This window comes from Panthera uncia, chromosome D2 (assembly GCF_023721935.1).
Source record: "Panthera uncia isolate 11264 chromosome D2, Puncia_PCG_1.0, whole genome shotgun sequence".
Classification (NCBI taxonomy): Eukaryota; Metazoa; Chordata; class Mammalia; order Carnivora; family Felidae; genus Panthera; species Panthera uncia.
In genome coordinates this window covers 78804490-78826591 of record NC_064818.1, presented here as the reverse complement: position 1 = coordinate 78826591, position 22102 = coordinate 78804490, and the positions used below count along the sequence as shown (strand labels likewise).

At 48.2% G+C, this 22102-nt stretch overlaps 1 protein-coding gene across 4 annotated transcripts in view; it reads left to right on the top strand.

The window, feature by feature from the left end:
* The window catches only part of DHX32 (DEAH-box helicase 32 (putative)), a 53067-nt gene that overhangs the window by 6712 nt on the left and 24253 nt on the right, over window positions 1-22102 (top strand). Inside the window, exons 2-5 of one of the 4 annotated variants that reach the window (XM_049646599.1) lie at window positions 1443-1633; window positions 2418-2504; window positions 7069-7593; window positions 19000-19193. In XM_049646599.1, the coding sequence (XP_049502556.1) occupies window positions 7312-7593; window positions 19000-19193 (476 nt within the window). In that variant the 5' untranslated portion in view covers window positions 1443-1633; window positions 2418-2504; window positions 7069-7311. Of the gene's footprint in view, window positions 1-1442; window positions 1634-2417; window positions 2513-7068; window positions 7594-18999; window positions 19194-22102 lie in introns of all 4 variants that reach the window. The other 3 variants (XM_049646598.1, XM_049646600.1, XM_049646601.1) reach the window with 3 other exon arrangements.

Here is a 22102-nt window from a genome sequence, read left to right as displayed (position 1 = left end):
TGAAGGAAGCAATGGGTTGATTTACATGCGGCGCAAGCTCTTTATGTTGCCACAAATAAGCATTTTGAATAGAATTGGCATGGAATGTTGGATCAGTGATCCTGTTCTCTAAAAAATAATAGCCTTTTATCCTGAAGACAGTTATTAGTCACTCGTAATGCCTCATTAACCTTCTGTGTTCTAAACATTATAATTATGGGTTACAAGGATATTGTTTATTAGTTCGGCAGATATTTATTGATCACGTCTGTACAAAGCCTTCTGTCTTATTTCATAGAATTGTAAAGAGGGCTTGGAAATGGATCTTGACTTTAGGAAGTCTGCCGTGAACCTAGAGCAAGAGGGCAAAGTGAAAATCTGAGTAAACGTGTTGAGTGCGTGTTCTGAGTGTTTGCATTAGTGTTACAGCTTGGTTCCAAAGATTCCGCATAGACAGAGGTCTCCTTTTACTACGCTGCTCCCGTAAATGGCCAGAATTAATGCTTTTTATTTTTCAGCCCTTAGACTATCATAATAGAGATCAGAGCTCACTTTATCAAGGGTAGTGTTTCTCCTAGGAGATCCAGAAATCTGGGACACTGGGGAATATCTGAGTTTGGGGATACAAATGACAAAAGCACAACTTATGAAGCTTAGTATTTATAGAAGATTCATCCTTAGGGTTTTTTTTTTCTTTTTATGACTGGTTCTGTTTGATCCTATATGCAAATATATTAGTAATAAAACATTTACTGCTGTACAGAATACGAAGAGACATTAAATAGATACTAAACTATTTTTAAGGTTTCGATACAAACTAACACTGATTCTTCAAGAAAAATTCATGGGTCAAATAGGGTCACAACAGATTTGGGAGTCCTATAAAAAGAATAATTTTTTGAAAGGTAAGGGGTGTGTGTGTGTGTGTGTGTGTGTGTGTGTGTGTTCATTCCCTTTTCTCCCACAACCCTTTTTCTAAAGAGTGGACGTGAAAGGGACTGGCTGTAAATTAGATCACACAGAACAGACTATTTTCATAGACTATGGGAAAATGATTTAAAATGCTCAAGAGATGTTATTTAGTTTTTAATCTTAAGATTTTTTTTATGTGAAAATGATTTATTGCCCTGCTTGCTAAGCCAGATCATAACCCCACTCTCTGTTCCATCCTGCCCTTTGCCTTCAACTGTTACCAGCTCTCCTACAACTTGATTCACTAATGACTTTAAGAAAATTATAATTTTTAGTATTAACAAATAGAGTAATATATCAAATTTAGGAGGAGAATTATAAAGAAAACCAGAAGTGTAAAACATAAAAGTTTGGGTTAAGAAACGACCGGGTGAGTTTGGCCCATGGCACTTAAAATAAAACACCATCTCTGTAGCACATCGAGTCTCTGGTGACGTGGCCACGTCTCCTCTGTGAGCGCAACTGTACCAGAACCTTCTCTCTCCTTTCAGGTACCAGCCACATCCTCCTTCTTTTAGTTCCTTGACCATAAGACTAAGTCCGCGTGTCCCAGACCATCCGTGTTTCACACCCCGTGCTCTGCCTCGAGGGACGGTGAGCTCCCTGAGGACAGGACCCAAACCTGCCTGTTGTCTCTGTGGCACCACTGTGTCTACAGGACAGACACTTGGTGGGCCCTCAGGTACTGGCCAAACAAGTGAATGAAAGACCAAAAATCTAGGCGTGGAGGATGAGAAAACCTGAGGACAGGGCGAACCTTTTAGATCATGAATAGTACCTGTAATGAAACAGATGTTAGTCTTAAAAGTGGAAGATCCCTGAAGAACAGAAAGCGATTCGGTCATTATCTGCTCAGCCTCTAATCACTAACTGAGCACCCACTGTATGTGAGCTCAGACTGTGGAAATTACCCGAGAGGGTAGGTAGCGCTCCGATAACAGTCTGAGTAGAGAGACTCAAAACGTGGGGAAAGGATAATAAGCACAGATGGTTGAGTAGTTTCCTAATCCGGAAGGACGTTGCTCCCCAGAACTGGTCATCTCCGGGAGCTCTGAAGGTCAGGGGCCTGCCCCAAGCATGGTGTGCACCTCCATCACCACTCAGGGCAGCTCGGCGACTCTTCTGAAAGGCTCGAGAGAAACCCACCTTCGGTGTGGAAACAAGAGTTAACAGTGGCGTGGGTGTGTGATTCAAGGGAAAACCAAGAGCCCGTACAAACGTTTCAGTTTTGGAACCTGGGAATTCACCAGCATTTCGGGCCAGAGCCTTTAGAAACCCGGAAGCCTAGTGACAGTAGCTTGTCACCAGCATCTCGGCGTGAAATGAAGGCCCCGGCACATGGGAGGACCCAGATCCCAAGGCGCTTTGAAGGACTTTGCCCCTGACACAACGTGGGGCAACTTGGGAAGCTGAACAAAAATACCTCTGAAGTGCTAACATGATTCACTCAACCAATATTTACACAGGCTTAGCACGCGGACTCTGCCGTAGTCGGCCGTGAGCAAGAGAGACACAGCTCTGCTGAGTGGTGCTGGCCTTCCACCAGAAACGAGGTAAACAGGTACAAATACATACCTTGTTAGACGGTGGTGAGCATGAAGGGGCAAAAAACAAAGCCGGAAGAGAGGCTAGGAAGTGGGTCTGGGTCACGGGGGGGGTGGGTCAAAGTTTAGGGTGGCCGGTGAGCCCTCGCGGGTGGGCGTGTGAGAAAACCTTCACGAAGAAAGGTTGGTAGCCGTGGGGACACCTGCGGAAAGGGCCTTTCAGAGAGGGGAGCAGCCATGACGTCCCCAGGCCCGCACACGTCAGGGTGTCCGAGGAACCCGGAGGGGGCCACGGGGCTAGAAGGGGGGGGAGCGAGGGGGGCGGTCGGAGATGAGGCCGGAGCCACCGGGCCCATCAGTCCTGTTAAGTGTTTGGGGTTCTCCTTGGAGTCAGAGGAGCTGGGAAGCCGGTAGAGACTTTGAGCAGAGGAACCACGTGCTGACTTGAACGGGGTCGCCGCGACTGGGTTGAGGAGTGACAGCGGGGCTAAGGGTGCGAGCAGAAGGCCAGTCACGAGGCTGCTGTAGCGGTCCAGGTGACCAGCCGCTCACAGTGCTTGAGGCGTTTTGGAAGTAGGACTGACGTGATCAGGTCATCGGGCAAGTGGCCGTAGTTAGTGGTAACTTACGATCTGACAGTTGTGTGGGTTACAAGTCCATCAAGGTCCTCACTGGGCGAAGGCCGAGGGACCAGCAGGGCTGTGTTCCTTTCTGGAGATTCTAGGAGACAATCCATTTCCTTGTCAGCTTTCAGAGGCCACCCACGTCACTCCTTGGCTCGTGGCCCTCCCTCCGTCTTCAAAGCCAGCAACACGGCATCCCTCTGGCCCTTCTTCCATAGTCCTGTCTCCCTCTGACTATAATTGGGAGAGGTCGTCTGATTTCAGGACTCAAGATTACACTGGACTCACCGGGATGGGCTCCCGGTCTCGAGGTCTGTAACTTCATGACGTCTTCACGAAGATGGCATGCAAAGTACAGATTTACAGGTTCCAGGGATTAGGGATTAGGATGTGCACATCTTTGTAGGCAGGGGAATTTGAGATAAAGAGAAATCAAGAGTAACCTCAGCATTTTGGGTCTGAGCCATTGAAAGGGAGGAAGTCATCGAGAAGGGGAGGACCCGGCTTGTGGCTCTGGAGTAAACATCAGGAGCTCGGTTTAGGACATGTTGAAATGCCTGTCAAATGTCCAAGGTGGAGGTGACCAGTCGGTGGTTGAACACAGGAGACTGAAGTTTAAGAGCCAGGATTAACAGGACCTATAAGTGAGAGTCCCCCACGTGTGGGTGGCATCGAAGCCGTGAGACCGGATGAGACCACACTGGCCCTTTTAGATCTCCATGAAGTCCTGAAGTTGTATATTTGAGAATTTGATCGGTGTGAGGAATATATATTTATAGTAAATCGAACACGGAGAAAAATGCAGAAGAGGACCATTGAACTGTGAAACCTAAACCAGAGTTTCTCCGGACAGGTTTCACGACCTTGTTTTTACTTAGCCCCTTGCAAACTTTATCTTTCCGTTTCTGTGAACTGTATTTCTAGAATGACTGCGCCAGAGCCGAGCATCTGAGTGACTAAGATGTAGGTCCTCTTACATCAATTTCTGATTCTTTGTTGTTGAGGTGGTTTCGTGTTACGTTAGGTCTGTAGTATTTTAATAAGTACTCGTTTAAAAGTTGTGATAGACTCACTTCAAAGGGCGGCCCTTGACAAATTATGCAGTCCCCAGTTTATAGGTAAGATAGCTTTGAAAAGGAGCAAATTACCAATCTTTCAGATTCTTTGGAGTGCAACATAGTTTCTGCTGGCAACAGAACAATTTTTACTAAATTTTGAGTGGCACGTAACCTACAATATTTGTTTTCCCTTACTTAGGATGGTATTATTAAATTTGCCGAAGGCCGAAACATGGATCTCTTGTATGTGTATTTGATTATATCCCAGAAAATATTGACACGGCTCATGTCAGTTGCAGGATAAATGCAGGGAGGACTCAGCCACTGCCCCGTCGAAATCCCGAACTCCGAACTATAGAGCGGCAAGAAGTGCATCTGAGTAGTGAAAATAGATGTCACAGACTTCATAGCTTTGCTCAGACTTACTGGAGTCAATATAGAACCCTTTGAGGACTCGACCTTCCAGGTCTTCCTGTCAAACAAGCCTAACTGGTTTCTAACATGCCAGGTAGAAGAGCAGGTTAGAGAAGCAGAGGGGGGCCTCACGGGGCAAGCTCACTGACCAAAGTGGGACGTGGGGACTGAATCTCTGCAGAAAAGCGGCTCTTCAGACCAGTAGTCTGGCCTTTGACCCGTGGACGCTTAAGGGAAGTCTGAGGACATCGTTCTGTTTAGGAACTGACGTAATGGTGACCCTGAGGCATGAAGAGAGAGTTAGATCGTTTTAGTAGGCAGAGCTTTGGTTATCTGTTGCTGCAAGACGACAAACTACCCTGGAACGTAGTAGCTTCCAGGAGCGGTGGGTGACCCTGTGTTCCCTCTCACAATTCTTCGGGGTTGACTGGGTTCCTGTGGGTGCTGATGTTGCTGGCTGGTGTGTTGGCTGGGCCCATGGGCATCTGGAGACCTGACTGGGCTGGAGCGCTATCCGTGGCTTACCCACATGACACGCCTGTGCTTTCTGTCAGCAGAAGCCCAGTTTTGGTCTCTTCCCAGCGGCCTTTTCACGTGGCTTGGGCGTCTCACCCAATAACAGCCGGCTCCCACGGGGGTGATTCAGGCATGTGAATATCTTGGAAGCGGTTCAGCATCACTTGACTGCCTTCTTTTGATGGCAGAGATTCACAGGGCCAGCTCAGAGTAAAGGGAGAGGAAATAGAGTCCGCCTCTCCAGGGGAGCAGGGGCAGAGCATCTGCCTCCATCTTGAATCCACCATGACAGAGAAATGGGTGGATACAGCTGTACAGTGTACGTGTGGTGAAGGGGCGAGGGGAGCCTGAGGTCTCTAGAAAGATGACTCTTCAGAAAACTTGACTGTTCCCTGGGGGTTCAAAGTGCTCGAGCCTTTATAAATGTTACTTTCAGTACAGGATAATTTCATCTTTAAGGAGTATTGTAAAACTAAGAGAAGCATTTCAGGGGTGTATATTTGGTAAAAATAATAGCTGTGCTTTTTTTCTTTTTTGAAGTAAAACAGTTCAGAAATAGTACCTCCAACAATCATCAGTCATGGCAACAATTTAACTTACCTGTCAAATGAGAACCCCCTAGAAGGGATTCTAATCAGAATAAAGCAAAAGTTGAACATAAAACTAAATGTTAACTTCTCTTAAGCATTGGGATTTTCTGATTCTTGGATGCCTTCTCAACATTAGCTTGTCCTGTGATCTCAAGCCATCGTGTTTCTTGGATCTATTCTGTGCCACCCATAGGGGGGTGGCAAAGAGCTGGGCCGTTAATCCATATTACATTTGTGTTATTACATCGTTGTAACTCCAGTTTAATTTGGAAACAGTGGCTTCCAGAATGAATTTTGAAGAACTCTACCTTTGAGGAGCTCCAACATCCTTCCCCTCCCCGCCCCCCCCCCACCTCTGGTTATTAGTTTCTCCCTCTTTTGGCCTATTTTTGTGTGAGTTCTAAAACTCTTGGTCCTGACCCCAAAAGTATCTTCATGTGTGTGTCTCATGGCTGGTTTATTAATGGAGGCCCTGAGAAGGCACTCAGCAGGGGCTTCTGGAGTGTTTGTTTCCCTGGAGCCTGGCTTGACCAGTGGGGAAGCCTTTTTTATTATGTAGGTTGAGGAGTTAGCCCTTTGAGCCCCAACAGTCTAAAGCAATAGTTACGGTAAATGGAGTGCTGTAAAAAGAGTAATTTCACTGACAGTATCGTGAATGGCATTTTATGCTCTGCTCTTTTTTTACTTGAGTTTTTCTGACTTTTTCGTGTGTTCACCTGCTTAATGTGAAAAGACGCTTACTTTCAGCAATGTTGATTTGGATTTTTTAAAAATCACTCCTGACTGGAAGATCACTTACCTGACAGGTAGGGAATACGTTACTGGTGTAAAAAAAATCCACCTCCCTTGCCTGACATTGTCAACTGGCACAGGCAAATGGAAAATGAAGTTTTAAAAAAAATACTCTCTTTTAAACCAGAGGGTTTCTTAATTAAAAAAAAAAAAAAATAGAGACTGTCTGGTAACCAGTGTTAGGGGAACACCCCCCCCTGGGCCCTGACAGTCTTCCCTGTTACAGGGCCCAGCATCTCCCGTAGTGGCGTTAGAGACCCTGTGGTGGGGCCTAACAGCCACCGCATCCCCTGGTTGCTGCTTTTGCTGTCAGGGCCTGCGATCGAGGTCAGGCCGAGAGCACGAGGTCCAGCGTGGAACCGTCTCCAGGCCGGCGGGGAGGAAACCGCAGCTGCCCCAACTTGAAGAGCGAGCCTTGAATTATTCCTGGGCTTTCAAATAGGCCACAGAAATGACAGACCGTAGCCAGTTCCCGGGAAAGAAGAGCAAAAAACCAGTTAACGCCTTTGTTTTGAACACCTGTGCTTTTTCTCCTGAACACCTTGTATCTGATTTTCCTTCTTTGTCTGTCTGTTGGTAGCGTGGTTTACTGACCGTCATTTAACGTGCTCAAGAGTGCTTCGCGAGCCGGGACCGTAGGGGACCCAGCGGAGGCGACCGGATGCAGACTTGAGGCACTCAACTTGCCCAGACCGCGGACTGAAGTCTTGGCAGTTAGGACGCCGGAGTCTGCGTCCGTGGACTTTCAACCCTGTTGGCGGTGGGTGATTGTCGGAGGAACCCGATGTAGGATGCCGGCTGCTTGAGCTCCCTCTCGGACGAGATGGAAGAAGAAGAGCTGGAAGGTCCCAACTCTGCGTCCGAGAAGCGCTATTTCCCAGAATCCCTTGATTCCAGCGATGGGGATGAGGAGGGGATTTTGGCCTGCGAGGACTTGGAACTTAACCCTTTTGATGGATTGCCTTATTCGTCACGTTATTACAAACTTCTAAAAGAAAGAGAGGATCTTCCAATATGGAAAGAAAAATACTCCTTTATGGAGAACCTGCTTCAAAATCAAATTGTGATCGTTTCAGGAGATGCTAAATGCGGCAAGAGCTCTCAGGTGAGTAGCCGCTACGAAATACCATTTGCTTTATGTGGTACTTTTGTGTCACTTAAGTAATTATAGTGTCACAGCACGGTGTTCAGTTTTAATAATAATCTGGTCGTCTAGGCATTTGTCCATTTCTTCCAGGTTGTCCAGTTTGTTGACATACAGTTTTTCACAGTATCCTCTGATAATTGCTCGGAGTTCTGAGGGATTGGTCGTGACAAATCCGTTTTCATTTGAGATTTTATCTATTTGTGATTTCTCTATTCTATCTGTTTCCTCTCTCTTTTCTTTTTGAGAAGCCTGGCTAGAGGCTTATCAATTTTGTTTCTTTTTTCAAAAAACCAACTCTTAGTTTCATTGAGCTCCTGCTCTTGTGAATTCTGTATTGTTAATTTCTGCTCTGATCTTCATTATTTCTCGTCTTCTGCCAGGTTTGGGGTTTCTTTGTTGCTCTGCTCCTAGTTCCTGTAGGTGTGCTGTCAGATTTCGTATTTGGGATTTTTCTTGTTTCTTGAGATAGGCCTGGATCGCAATGTAAACAAAACAAAACAAAACAAAGCATTAGCAATGCAGACACAGCAGTTGTGACTTGCCTAGTTTTATTTATTAAAGCCAGCTGAATAACAGTTAATTCTATGTACGTGGGTGTTGATTGTGTTTAGGGCACCACAACATTTTCTCTAGAATGGTAGATAAAAATCCATTCAAATTATTTCATTACATATTTTTTTTTATTTTTTTTTTTAACGTTTACTTATTTTTGAGACAGAGAGAGACAGAGCATGAACGGGGAGGGGCAGAGAGAGAGGGAGACACAGAATCCGAAACAGGCTCCAGGCTCCGAGCCGTCAGCCCAGAGCCCGACGCGGGGCTCGAACTCACGGACCGCGAGATCGTGACCTGAGCCGAAGTCGGACGCTTAACCGACCGAGCCACCCAGGCGCCCCTCATCACATATTTTAAAAGATGTGATCAATGTTATTTGCTTGTCATAGACTTGGGGGTTAATTGCTCTGTTTACATGTCCAGCAGTCTGATGATCGAGGCATTTGGACATGCTTGTTGGTGAAGCCGGTTAAGCTCCAGAAATCCAACAGCACAAGAAAATTTTTATTTTCCAGACTATGAGAAATAAGGAAGTGGTCACATATCATCCTGGCCTGAGGTCATACATTTCGGGATCTATTAGGGTAAATAGTTCATGAAAAATGTCTATTGTCCAGGCCGCTGTTGTTCTGCTTGAACTTCTAGATTTGATTTTAGTGGTATCTGTATTTTACCTTTAAATTATAAAGCAAGCAGTATTTCTGTTATAAAATTCATGCATGGATTCTTATGAAAAATGAGAATTAAAATAGACCATAAAGATGATCTGACAGTGGCCCAGAGGGATTGAATAATTTGACTAACTAATGTCACATACTTTTCTGAGTTGGAATTATAAGAGGACTTTCTACGATACATTGCCACATTCAGGTTGTTTGTTACTTTTGGGGCTTACTTGTTCTAACTTGAAGGGAGGAAGGCTGGACAATAGGTGGTTTTTCTTTAACTCGGCTGCCAATGTCAAGGGTTTGCTATGAACTGTTACTCGTTAGGGTGAGTTGTTACAATGAATGCTTTTGGCGTGTTGGCAAGTAGCTCCTGCTGAAAACTGAGTGGGCGTAATATTCCTGGTTACTGTGGACAAAGGGCAAGTTGAACATTATTTAAAATCGGGGGCACCTGGGTGGCTCAGTTGGTTAAGCAGCTGACTCTTGGTTTTGGCTCAGGTCATGATCTCACAGTTCTCAGGGTGAGTTCGAGCCCCGCCTCGGGCTCTGCACAGAGCCTGCTTCTGATCCTCTGTCTCCCTCTCTCTCTCTCTCTCTCTCTCTCAAAAATAAATAAACGTTAAAAAAAATTGAAAAGTGATTTAAAGTTGTTATTTTGCAATAATTCAGATTTTTAGAATAAGTTTGCAAAAACAGGACGAGGATTTTCCCCATGTTGTTTCCCTAGCTTCCCCGGATGTTAATATTTCACCACATTTGCTTTTCCATTCTCTCTCTTCCCGTACACACCCACACCTACACACACGCTCACACACACATACACACCTACAGACACGCACAGTTTTTATTCTGAACCCTTCAAACGTTGAGGATACGAGGCCCTTTGCCTCCAAATCTTTCAGCAAATATTTAGCACAAACAGAGCACAGCCACACTGTAATGATCCAAGTCAGGAATGTAACATTGACATTTCATGATTCTCTAGTTCACAGACTTTCAAATCTCATCGATTTTCCCACTAATGTGCTTTATTTTTATTTGTTTATTTTTTTAAATATGAAATTTATTGTCAAGTTGGTTTCCATACAACACCCAGTGCTCATCCCAACAGGTGCCCTCCTCCATGCCCATCACCCGCCCTCCCCTCCCTCCCACCCCCCATCAACCCTCAGTTTGTTCTCAGTTTTTAAGAGTCTCTCATGGTTTGGCTCCCTCCCTCTCTCACCTCCATTTTTTTATGTCCTTTATAAAAAAAAAAACAAAACATTTTTCCGGTCTAGAATCCAAAGTACGTTGCACTCAACGGTCATTCCTCTTTAACCACCTATAGTCTGAAAGGGCTCAGGTTTTCCTTGTCCTTCCTGACCTTGACATTTTGGAAGAGTGTCTTGTAGGACATCCCTCAGCCGGCGTCTGTCTGATGTTTCCTTAGGATTAAATTCCAGTTGTGCGTTTGTGGCAAGAAGACCGTGGAGGTGCTGTGGCAGCCTCCTCGGTGCAGCCTCTGCGGAGGCATAACGGTTCTGTCCCTGATGCTATAATTAAGTTTGGTGCCTCGGTAAGGTGGTGGCTGTCTTGTGCTTCACTGTAAAGTCGCCATCGTTCCCCATCATTGAGGAGGTGGGGAGATGCGGGGCGCCTGGGGGGCTCTGTCGGTTGAGCGTCTGACTGGAGCTCAGGTCGTGGTCTCACAGTTGGTGAGTTTGAGCCCCGCATCGAGCTCTCTGCTGTCAGCACGGAGCCTGCTTCCGATCCTCTGTCCTCCGCTCTCTCTGCCCCTCCCCTGCTTGCTCGCTCTCTCAAAAATAAATAAAACAGAAAAAAAAAAGAGCTGTGAGGAGGTTCTCGTACCCACTGCCTAATTGAAGAAGTAAAACACCGTCGTTCTCAGAGGCTGCCTTCCCCATATTTTACCCTCTTTCCTCCATGGAGTAACTTGGATTCATTATTTCTTGCTTTTCTTTTTATAGATTTACCATATTTTTTGGTTGTGAGCCCTGTTATTCTGGTTAGCCAGTTTTCACTTTTTTTTAGGTTTATTTATTTTTGAAAGAGACAGAGCACAGGTGGGGGAGGGGCAGAGAGAGAGAGGGAGACACAGAATCGGAAGCAGGCTCCCGGCTCCGAGCTGTCAGCACAGAGCCCGACGCGGGGCTTGAACTCACGGACCGCGAGATCGTGACCTGAGCCGAAGTCGGACGCTTAACCGACTGAGCCACCCAGGTGTCCCCAGTTTTCACTTGTAAAGGGACATATTGTGCTCTGACACCAGCCCGTCCTGCCCAGGTGTTACTGACACTCATCCACAACAGTGGCTCTCTAACTTGAGCCTATCAGACTCACCTGGAGGCTTCCTAAAACCCACCTGCCATTTCCCACCCTCCTGCCCGGCCTCGGTTTCTAGTCCAATAGGTGTGGGGAGGGGAGCTGGCATGGTTAACAAACCTGCAGGTGATGCTGACGGTCTCGAAACCAAGCTTTGAGAACCACAAATGATCCTGATGCTTTATGGCTGGGCTTCATTTGCTTTTCCCTTTGATGGTAGCCCCTTGCCTGAATCTACTGCAGTTTATATATCCTTTCTCCTGATGATGGGCATTTGGGTTGCTTCCGGGGTTTTGCTTTTCCCAAGTGTTGTGACGAGCATTTTGCATAAGTCTTCTGTGAGATATTTTCAAGAGTTTTTACACGATGGAATTTTTAAAAAGTCAGTGTTTCACTTAAAAAAATGAAAGTGGGGCCCCTGAGTGGCTCAGTCGGTTAAGCGGCCGACTTCAGCTGAGGTCATGATCTCATGGTCTGTGGGTTCGAGCCCCGTGCCGGGCTCTGTGCTGACAGCTCGGAGCCCGGAGCCTGCTTCGGATTCTGTGTCTCCCTCTCTCTCTGCCCCTCCCCTGCTCATGCTCTGTCTCTCTCTGTCTCAAAAATAAATAAAAACATTAAAAAAAATGGAAGTAAAAGATACAGGAGGTAATTTGAGACCATGTAAAGTACGCTTCTCGTCACACGTGCACCTGCTGGTGTTACTATCCTCAGATCACTCTTTGACATTAGGACACTGGTGCCAGGTGCCAACTGAAGTGGTGACTTTTCTAACTCTGACATTCCTTCTACGTTTAGTATTCGGAATTCTTCTGTAAAGCTGAACTTCCTCTTCGGTGTTTATTTGCTCATTTATTCGTTTCAATGTGGACTCATAAATTCTTTCCTTATTCAGTACCGAGCCCATTTATTTTGTTGCGCGGATTGTCCCCGACGCGGCCTGCGGGATGACTTCTGCGTCCTTCTGACGGTCCCCGTCATTCTTGGCGCGTTTCTTTGCTCTCTGGCCCTGTAGCACGTGACAGGCCCATCTAGTGTGTTCCCTGTTCCAGTCTTAGAAATAGCCATTTTCGGGGTGCCTGGGTGGCTCCGTCGGTTAAGCGTCCGACTTCGGCTCAGGTCACGATCTTGCGGTCCACGAGTTCGAGCCCCGCGTCGGGCTCTGTGCCAACGGCTCGGAGCCCAGAGCCCGCTTCGGATTCTATGTCTCCCTCTCTCTCTGTCTCTCCCCCACTCATGCTCTGTCTCTGTCTCAAAAATAAATAAACATTAATTAAAAAAAAAAAAAAAGAAACAGCCGTTTTCCTCAGGCAGCCCTGGTCCCTTTAGGTGGAGAACTGTACTTAGAAACCAAGATCTGGGCACCAAGTGGCATTGCCATCAGCTCGTCGTGGCTTCCAGGCCCCGTCAGGTAACAGAGCTAGGAGGCAGGTGTGTGGGTATGTGTGCTACCTCTCCGTCTCCCCCTGTAACTGTTTCTCTGTCTGTAGCTCTATTTCTCTGCATTTCTCTCTATTTCCGTCTTTATTTCTGTCTCTCTGAGTCTCCAAAACCATGAATTTGTGCTGGTGCCTCTGATGCCAGTTCCAAAAGCACAGGGCTCGCTGTGGCCCGTCTTGCTGCCTCTGAATAACGCCCTTCTCTAACCGTGAGGAACCTGACACGTGATCACGATACATGGTATCGTTACTTGTTCAGTCCTGGAATGCATGCTCCGTGTAGTTTCAGAATTGCTTTAGCCCGCTCTTTTGGTTAGGAAAACACCAAATATATACCCTCTGAGTTTTCTTTTAGAATTTGCGACCGCTAAAGCCAAGACTTGTCACCCCACACCGTGGAATACGGTACGTCGATAGCTAGCAATGGTCTCTCGTGCTGTCTTCGACTTCTCAACCGTTTTCACAAATAATGCTTGTTTTCTGTTCATCGGGAAGTCGGTGTGTATCTTCGGGGTGAGAGAAATCTAAGTAGCATGGGAAATCTAAAGAGATGGGAAAGTGGGCCTGTTCTAAACCAAATTAAGTATCGGGAGCATCGGTTGTTTTCTCGGTTCTGGAAACAGCCCGGTTATTTTTGTTAGCTTCCGAGATGATTTTCTGGTTCCTCAGAGTTTCAGCCTTTCAAACAAGAGTTTGTCTTTAGACCCAAGCCTTCTAAAGAGGACCACAGACATTTTGCAGGGTCCAAAAAATTCCATCTCTCTCCGGTGCGGCTGGCGTTTTGTGACTGCCCGAGGGAAAATAGGACAACCTTTCATACATTTATAGGACCTTTTCCTATTGCCTTTTCTGGGGGCAGCTTTATGAAAAAGCCCGACAGAGAACGAAATATTTTTAGAACTGTCTCTTCTCTTTGCTTCTCGCTTTCTGGCTTTTGTCCTGAAATTTCCCAGGAAGTGGACGAGTTAGTGAGGGGAGTAAGCGTGATGTACCTGAGATTTAACCTCAATTCAGAAACTCTATGGTATAGAACATCTCCACCTCACTAACTGAGCAAACTTGTCCACCATTTTCTGCTGGTACATTCTACCTGTGTTGACTCACTGTCGAGATTCGTACAAATTATGGCATCCAGGGACGTGTGGCATTTAATTCTGCGGGGGACCACTCCTCAGTAGTGTGTCCCGACATGGTGGGTCCCCTGGGGTGGCCTTAGGAGCGTGCTCAGGGGTGGTCACTTTGCGGGAATGTTTCTGTAGGGACGCATACCTTGGGGTGAATCGGAGGTCCTCTAGGTGCCTTTCAACTCTGGGTCCCTATGATTCTGGCACTGGAATAAGAGTGAGCGATCAGAGCCATGGCTCTGGCTGCGCCTTCCGTGGTCCTACGGAGCAGAAGGGGAACCAGGCTGTCGCTGACAGGTGAGTGACATAACCTGAGGGCTCGGAGGCCTTCGGGACTAGGCTATATTAACAGGGGTAGAGCCGTGTCTGGCTCACTTCACTTCTGCATGTGTCCATTCGATGAGGTGAGACCATCTCTGCCAGTGGGTGGAAGGACAGGAAGTGCTCCACGGATGTAACTCACGTGGCTGTCTTCTCGCCACAGTGGCAGCCGTGGGCCCGCACACGGATGCCGCTGCCGCTGCTGTCCTGGGCCTGCCGGATCGGGCCCCCCGAGGACCCCGGGTCCCGGCTCTCCCAGGTCACAGCCACCGGCCTCCGTGCCTGCTGCCTGGAGAACAGAGTGTCTTTTCTTCCCTTTGTGACTTTGTACAGCGTAGAAGTCCGGCTACTAACTTGCATTGATGGAGCCTCGAGGTAGATTAGACTCTGGTTACTCAGAGGACTCCTTTCGCCTAGTCTCGTGCCGCACACGGGCCAGCGTCCCGGGGATCTCCTTGCAGGCAGGAGACGAGAGCGGGGGACGCACGTTCTCACCGCGCACTGCGGCACTGATGGCCCACCGCGCCCGGCCCAGTGGCGGCCCAGCCGGGCTCTGGGACAGAACGGAGACGTGCTTCCCGGCTCGGGCTTTCACACATGTGGCACGTCACGCAGTCCGGGCAATGGCATTCAAAACCTGGGTTGAGGGAGTTTGAAACGGTTGTCCGGTGAGTTCAGAATGAAACTATTTGCAGTCGTAATTTCTAGTAGGGCGAGTTTCTAGACCAAATACGTGAATTTGGGTGTTGTCTACTGCCCACACTCCCAGATCAAAATGTAGATGGGTTTATTTTATTTTCTTCTATTCATGTGTCAGAGGGGCAGGTTCCTATTTTGTTCACCAGGTTGCACAGCTTATGCCAAGTTCTAAAAGGATACTTAAGGCACACAGTGGCCTAGAACTCAGTGTTTCTTTCTGGAAGGAGTAAAGCCAAATGATGGATCGAAGGGTGCAGGTATTTAAGTGCTCCAAGTTCTGGCATTTGCAACTTACATACGTTCTTAATACTGGGGCGGGGGTGGGGGGGGGGGGGGGGGAGGGGGACTCTCTCCCACAGAGAAACAGTGGAAGAGAGAAATGAAATCTCGAACAGGTGCATACTTTGCTGGTAAGAGGCTAAGGTATATTAGGACAAAGCCAAAGCCACTTCCCGAGGATCAGAATCCGGGCAGGAACGGCACGGGGTTTATTGTAGGTGCGGGCGGCGGGCGGGCGTGCCCTGTGAAGCTGTATTCTTGCCTTGAAATCATGAAATGTCCACAATTTGCTAAGGCACCAAACCTATCGATGAGCCCTAGCTGGCTTGGAGTGATCCAGAAGGTGTGTAGGACCAGAGAAATTGTACACAACGGGCCAGATGATTCCCTGTTTCCTTTCCCTCGGCGTGTCTGTCGCTCACTGCTGCTCCCTGCGTGTGGCTGTTCCCGAGGGGGCTGTGCGTGGTCCGCAGTCAGAGCCACGTTTGAGGGGGTTCCCTGCAATTAGCCACGACTTGTGCTCATCTAGTCACTTGGCCGTGTCCGCAAACGTCCTTACATTAAGCACAGTGTGTGTGTGGTCAGTCTTGCACTCTTTTTTATTGTTTTTTTTTTTTAATTTTTTAACATTTATTTATTATGAAGAGACAGAGCATGAGCAGGGGAGGGGCAGAGAGAGAGGGAGACACAGAATCCGAAGCAGTCCAGGCTATCAGCACAGAGCCCGACGCGGGGCTCGAACTCACGAACCGTGAGATCACGACCTGAGCCGAAGTCGGACGCTTCACCGACTGAGCCACCCAGGCTCCCCGGATATTTGTTTCTTCTTATGCAGTTCGTCTGCTAGTGAGTACTGCTCAAGCTTCCTTTGTAGTTAACGTCCCTTGGTTTTATTACTTCTCTCCCACACTGAGTTCTGAGTCCAGGACTTTTCCCGTCCTTCTATTATGATGATACCCTTAACTAGCCATCCGTCCAAATATTTATTATGTCTGTTATGTGTCAGGTCCTCTGCTAAGTATTGGGGAAATTGTGAACCACACATGTCCAGCTTAAGGATTCTCCGTCTAGTGGAGAGACAAAAATTCAAACAACTGGTTTTAATACAGTTTTCACAAGAATGCTGTGTAGAGTCTCAGCTAGCGACCTGGAGAGTGGATCCTGACATGAAGGCAATCAGGTTTAAAAAAGTAAGGGTTTGGTAAGGACTTAAAAATTATGTGCTGGGGAATGAGGGAGACAGAAAATTTTATGTGAATTCCCTTTTAGGTGACCTGGGATGGTGAAGCAGTTCAAGGTAGAGTATACAGAACCGTGGGCTTTTGAAGTATTTCGGGGGCGCCCGGGTGGCTCAGTCAGTTAAGCATCCGACTCGTGATTTCAGCTCAGGTCACCATCTCACGGTTCATGGGATGGAGCCCCACCTCGGGCTCTGTGATGACAGCGCAGAGCCAGCTTGGGGTTCTCTCTCCTTGTCTCTCTCTGCCCCTGCCCCCCTCGCCTTCTCTCTATTTCAAAAAAAAAAAAAAATTTTTTTTAATAAATAAAAATAAAATATTTTTGGAAAGTATAAGGAATTTGTTTATTCATCAGAAATTTATTGAGTAAAATGACCTGCAATTATTTGGTGACCAAGAGAGACAGCCTGTGGTCTCCCAGGGCCGGCTCATGGTCTCGTGGGGTGGGTGGACACCAGAACAGCCCAGGAGCCGCAGGACGTGTGAGCCATGTGTGGTCTTGGGTAGCACCCTAGGGGGTCTTCTGCCTCTGGGGGGGGGGGGGGGGGGGGGGGGGGGGGGGGGGGGGGGGGGGGGGGCGCGCGGGCACAGTAAGCATTGTGGAGAAAACGTCCCAGGAGCTTAGACTTGAAGGGTAATTCCTCTGTGCAACCCATTTTATGGAGAGGAAACTGAAGCTTAGAGAAATTGTGATTTCCAACTAACCAACTAGCTGGGGCACCTGGATGGCTCAGTTAGAAGAGTACACGATGCCCCATGTTGAGGTCGCGAGTTTGAGCCCCACGCCGGGTTGTAGAGATTACAAAACAAAAACAGAACAAACTAGTAACAAACCAGACCTGGAATGCTGGCCTTTGGCCCCTGTAGTGCCTTGTTGTTTCCTCGTGTGCCTTGATTCTAGACTTCCTGAGGTGGTACCTTAAACATTCATCTTCCATAGGACAGAGCGGGCACTGAACCCATTAATTACTGATTAGTTTTCGACCTGTTAACAAGGCTGACCCCTATCTTAAATGGAGGAAGTACACTTGCAGTGTTGACGGTTAGGGATTTGCAGTGCGCAGCGGCGGCTCATTTTGGAGTTACTGATGATTTCTGGCCAAGTGTCAAATTACAGTGAGGATTACAATCTAAGAGTTCTATGACGGGTCTAGTAAATAGCAAACCTCAAAATAATTAAACATGTGAAAACCTCTAAAGATCTTAGATCTATTTAAAAGCACTCTCAGAGTGGCGCCTGGGTGACGGTCAGTTGAGCGTCCGACTTCGGCTCGGGTCACGATCTCGCGGTCCGTGAGTTCGAGCCCCGCGTCGGGCTCTGTGCTGACGGCTCAGAGCCTGGAGCCTGTTTCGGATTCTGTGTCTCCCTCTCTCTGCCCCTCCCCTGCTCATGCTCTCTCTCTCTCTCTCTCTCTGTCTCAAAACTAAATAAATGTTAAAAAAAAAAATTAAAAACACTCTTAGAATGATCTGTTTTAAAAACACATGTCATGGGGCACCTGGGTGGCTCAGTCGGTGAAGCATCCAACTCTTGATTTTCAGCTCAGGTAGTGATCTCATGGTTCAGAAGTTTTGAGCCCCACATTATTTCTGTGCTGACAGTGGGGAATCTGCCTGGGATTCTCTCTCCGCCCTTCCCCCTGCTGGTGCTCCCTTGCTCTCAAAGAGATAAACATTAAAAAGAAGAAAAAAACATGTAACAAAGTATTATTTATTGATAGCACCTCAGGTTATAGCGTACAGATGAAACAGGTACTTGCTTTTTTATAAATTTTTTTTTAATGTTTATTATTTTTGACGGGGGGAGAGAGAGAGAGAGAGACAGAGACAGAGACAGAGCATGAGTCGGGGAGGGGCAGAGAGAGAGAGGGAGACACAGAATCCGAAACAGGCTCCAGGCTCCGAGCTGTCAGCACAGAGCCTGACGCGGGGCTCGAACCCACGGACCGCGAGATCATGACCTGAGCTGAAGTCGGATGCTCAACTGACTGAACCACCCAGGCGCCCCGAAACAGGTACTTTCTAGTATACTAATTCTCGCACAAACGAACTTGATACAGTAAATGGATTTTTAGTGTAAATGACTCAGCAGCAGCGTTGGAATCGACTCTTTCCAAACCTGGCTGGAGTGGTTGACTAGCTCCCCGGGCTCATTTTACATTGTGTATGATAAATGCTAGTGTACCTTAGCTTCTCTTACCAGGGATGTGTTGAGGCTTATTTGGTTATTTTGTTACAGCCATTTAGGTTTAAATGTAAATGCTTTAATTTGGAGTCACAGAGGTGCTATTTAATATTTCCATTGCTTAAGACACAGTAGTCGATACCAGAAGCCATAGGTCTCATGGATCTTTCTTGCAACTGGAAGAAAATGACCGTCTGTAAATCCATTAGTCTTTTCAGAAACACAGCTGAGGTTAAAAATGTGTTTGTTTTTTTTTAACTCTGCCTTTTATTTTTATCTGTTTTTTTGTTTTTTTTTTTCTTCTCCCCCCATCTGGAAGTGGTCAGACTCTCACAGCCCCTGCAACCTCGTGTTTGGTCCTAACTCTATTCAGTGATTTTCCAGGAATCACCCTGTGCCTCAGCACCGATCGCTCAGTGTCCCTAACCCGGGTGCGTTGCAGCCCCGCCGCACGACCAGCGGTTTCCCTGGCGGAGGAGGGAGCGAGTTCCTTCCCGGAGGAGGCTGATCCCGTGTCCTCTTTCCCCGCTGAAGGTTCCCCAGTGGTGCGCCGAGTACTGCCTGTCCGTCCGCTACCAGCACGGGGGCGTGGTGTGCACGCAGGTCCGCCCCCAGAGCGCCGTGCAGCTCGCTCTGCGGGTGGCAGACGAGATGGACGTCAACATCGGGCACGAAGTCGGCTACGTGATCCCCTTTGAAAACTGCTGCGCCAGCGAGACCATCCTGAGGTCGGTGTCGGGGTGGGGGGTGGGGGGTTGCCCTGCTGTGCCCCCGCCTCCACTCCTCCCATGTCGCCCTGTAACCCGCGGGGGACGGCCACGACCTTGTTAGTTTGGACCCAGAGACCGTCCGGCGTATGCTTCTCGAGCTCCTCCCCGGGACGGGTCGGTACCAGTTACCTGGGCGGCCGCCAGGTTGACCTAGTCCGTGTGGTTCTCTGTGTGCCCACGCGCCCTGCGCTTGGCATGCCCACGCCTCTTCCCGGCGGGGCGGATTCCCTCCAGCCTCGAAGGGTCACCTCCTCCAGGAAGGCTTCCCTCCCGCTCCTGGAGTGTCAGTTAGAAAGCTCGGTGCTTGCCGGACTCTCCTCGATTCCAGCCTTCCTCGTGGCAGGTTCGACCGGCATTTTCCGGGCCGCACTTGTCGGAGCCTCCCCGGTTCCAGAGAGTCTTCTCAGCAGCCACCACAAGTTGCGAGAGGGGGACCTCTTCTTATCTCTACTTATCGGGAGATATCCTCTGCCCCGGGCGCTCCAAGGGCTTGGCACACAGAGGAAAAGGGACAAGAGACAGGATAAGTGGGGGGAGAGCCCTCCCCTGAGGCAGCGTTGCTCAAGGAGTTTTGCATCACAGCCCACGTGGAAAGTACTTAGCAGCACCTCAAGGACATGGTCAAGGCTGCTTGGCCATCCCGTGGGCTTCGGCCGAGCCAGGCGCGGCCTGGACGCCCCGAGGGCCGGGGAGACCAGTGTGTTGGGAACAGTGTATCTGCACACCTGTAACTCCTTTGTGGGGCCCACCGTGGGGGAAGATCTGCCCCAGCAGGGAGGGTGTACACGCGGTGCTCCGTGCCGTGCCGTGGTATGGGACAGCGGTCCCGGCGTGCTCCTCCTCGGACTCCCCAGCATCTCACATCAGCAAGTTTGCCAGTGGAAGGAAGGAGCGGTGCCCTCCCCGAGCCAGCCAGAGGGCCCTGATCCTCCAGCGCAAGAGTCTGGGGACTTCTCCCGTTCAGAAAGCCCGTGTGACTCATCTGCGTGGTACTGAGCCGCTTCCCCTCAAGTGTTTATCTTCAAAAACAGAAGACGCAGGGCGTCAGGCTAGTGTTAAACCAGGAGGGATCTTTCCGTCAACAGCGCTATGACTTGAACTTCTCGAAGATAGGCTCGTCACCTTCTGCTTTGATAGCCAGGGCCTCAAATCAGTACCTAGGCATAAACTCTATTATGCAAATGGTCTGTAAACGATACAGATGAAATAGGTAAAAACCTCCCTGCCGGTGGCGGACAGGGCAGGACCTACGTCCCCAAAAGAGTAAAGGGTCCCTAACTTTGACAGATTGATTCTTTACCCTTCACATTTTGAAGTGGCCTTTCACATGCTCGCGGTAGTAATTAAAGGACAGCTCTGACTATATTCTAAAGTTAATGTATGTATTTTTATATCTTTAGTGCCATCTGGAAACGTTTTGGCAGGGACTCTCGGTTACAGTTACTTCCAAAATGAAGTATTACAGTATTTTTATCTTTTATGGATCAAGTGTAAATTTAATTAAGTTGTTTTTTGGGTTTTTTTTTGGGTTTTTTTTTTTTTTTTTTTTAGAAAGCCATGGAGATAAATAATTTTGGAGAAATCGAACAATGTTGTCAGAGCAGGTGGAAGACCCATCTCCCCGTTTAAACGTCTATTATGTGTTGGGACGTAGCTTCTAGGGGATTATTTTATGGCAGAGCCCCGGCCCCCCAAGCATTCAATCCTGGCGGCCGCACGAAGAACTGCAACTTATGTTGACATTTGTTTCGTTCTTACGTGCATGTAGCATTCTTTCTGGAAAGTAGCTCTCGGCTGCAGGGGGGCTGAACTGCAGGTGTATCCAGGAGGTGGATGGGAGTTGGGGTCCCGCTTTGGCCCCCTTTTGCTGCCTTTGCTGGGGGGCCCGGCCCTCACATTGCCTTTTTATCCTCACTTGGCAGTTTTTCTTGTTGCTGGGAGACTGCTCTTTCTTTCCCACCCTGACGACCGCCGCCCCCCCCCCCCCCCCCGCCCCCTGCCCCCAGCCGGTGCGGTGTCAGCAGATACTCTGATTTGTGGCTAACAGAGTGGGAGTGGCAGCAAAGAGGCCACAGCTACTGCAAAGCCCCCTCTGATCAAAGAAAGCAATCCCCCGTTTTCCCCCTCGGTTTTCCGCGCTCTGAAAAGGAGGCGACGTGGCTGTCAAATGCGTGTCTCTGCCACTTGCTCACCTGAGCCCCGCACAAGCCACCGAACCTCTCTGTGCTTACGCTTCCCCGTCCGTGAGATGGGGTGCCCGCTCTCCCTGTTCACAGGGGTGCTGCGGGGGCAAGACGAGCTCACGCGTGTGACCGACACGCGTAAGCCCCTCGTCCGTGTTCGCGGCTTTCTCGTTACAAAGGTAAATTGGAACCAGATTCATTTCCTTGGACATCTAATTCTAGCCATAATTTTTAATAAGCTCGGAGTGAATGGCTGTTTGAATGAGAGGGTTTAAGGTTAACTACCGATTATGGAAGGCAAGGTCCTGTATTTGGTATGGTCTTTTCCACTTTCTTTGTAACCCCTTAGTATCTAATCTTTTAGGTAGGTAATAGACACTTAGTAAAATACAATTTTTATGCCTACCACTGTCTCCCCCCCCCCCCCGCCCCCACGTTGTATGTAACAATTTAGTTCTTCTTTAGGCTCTTTTGGTGGCCCTTTTTGAAACCGTAGATATACCTAAATATTATACACCTAGAATAGTCTTTCTGAACTATGTATGAAGATGTTCTGTAGAATGACACATAAATTTCAAATGTGGACCCTCTAGAACACAGGTTGTAAAAGAATTACTCAGATTTTCATTCAAGGTCAAATTCAATATATTTCATTTCAGAAACTACTAATAAAACTTTTCTAGA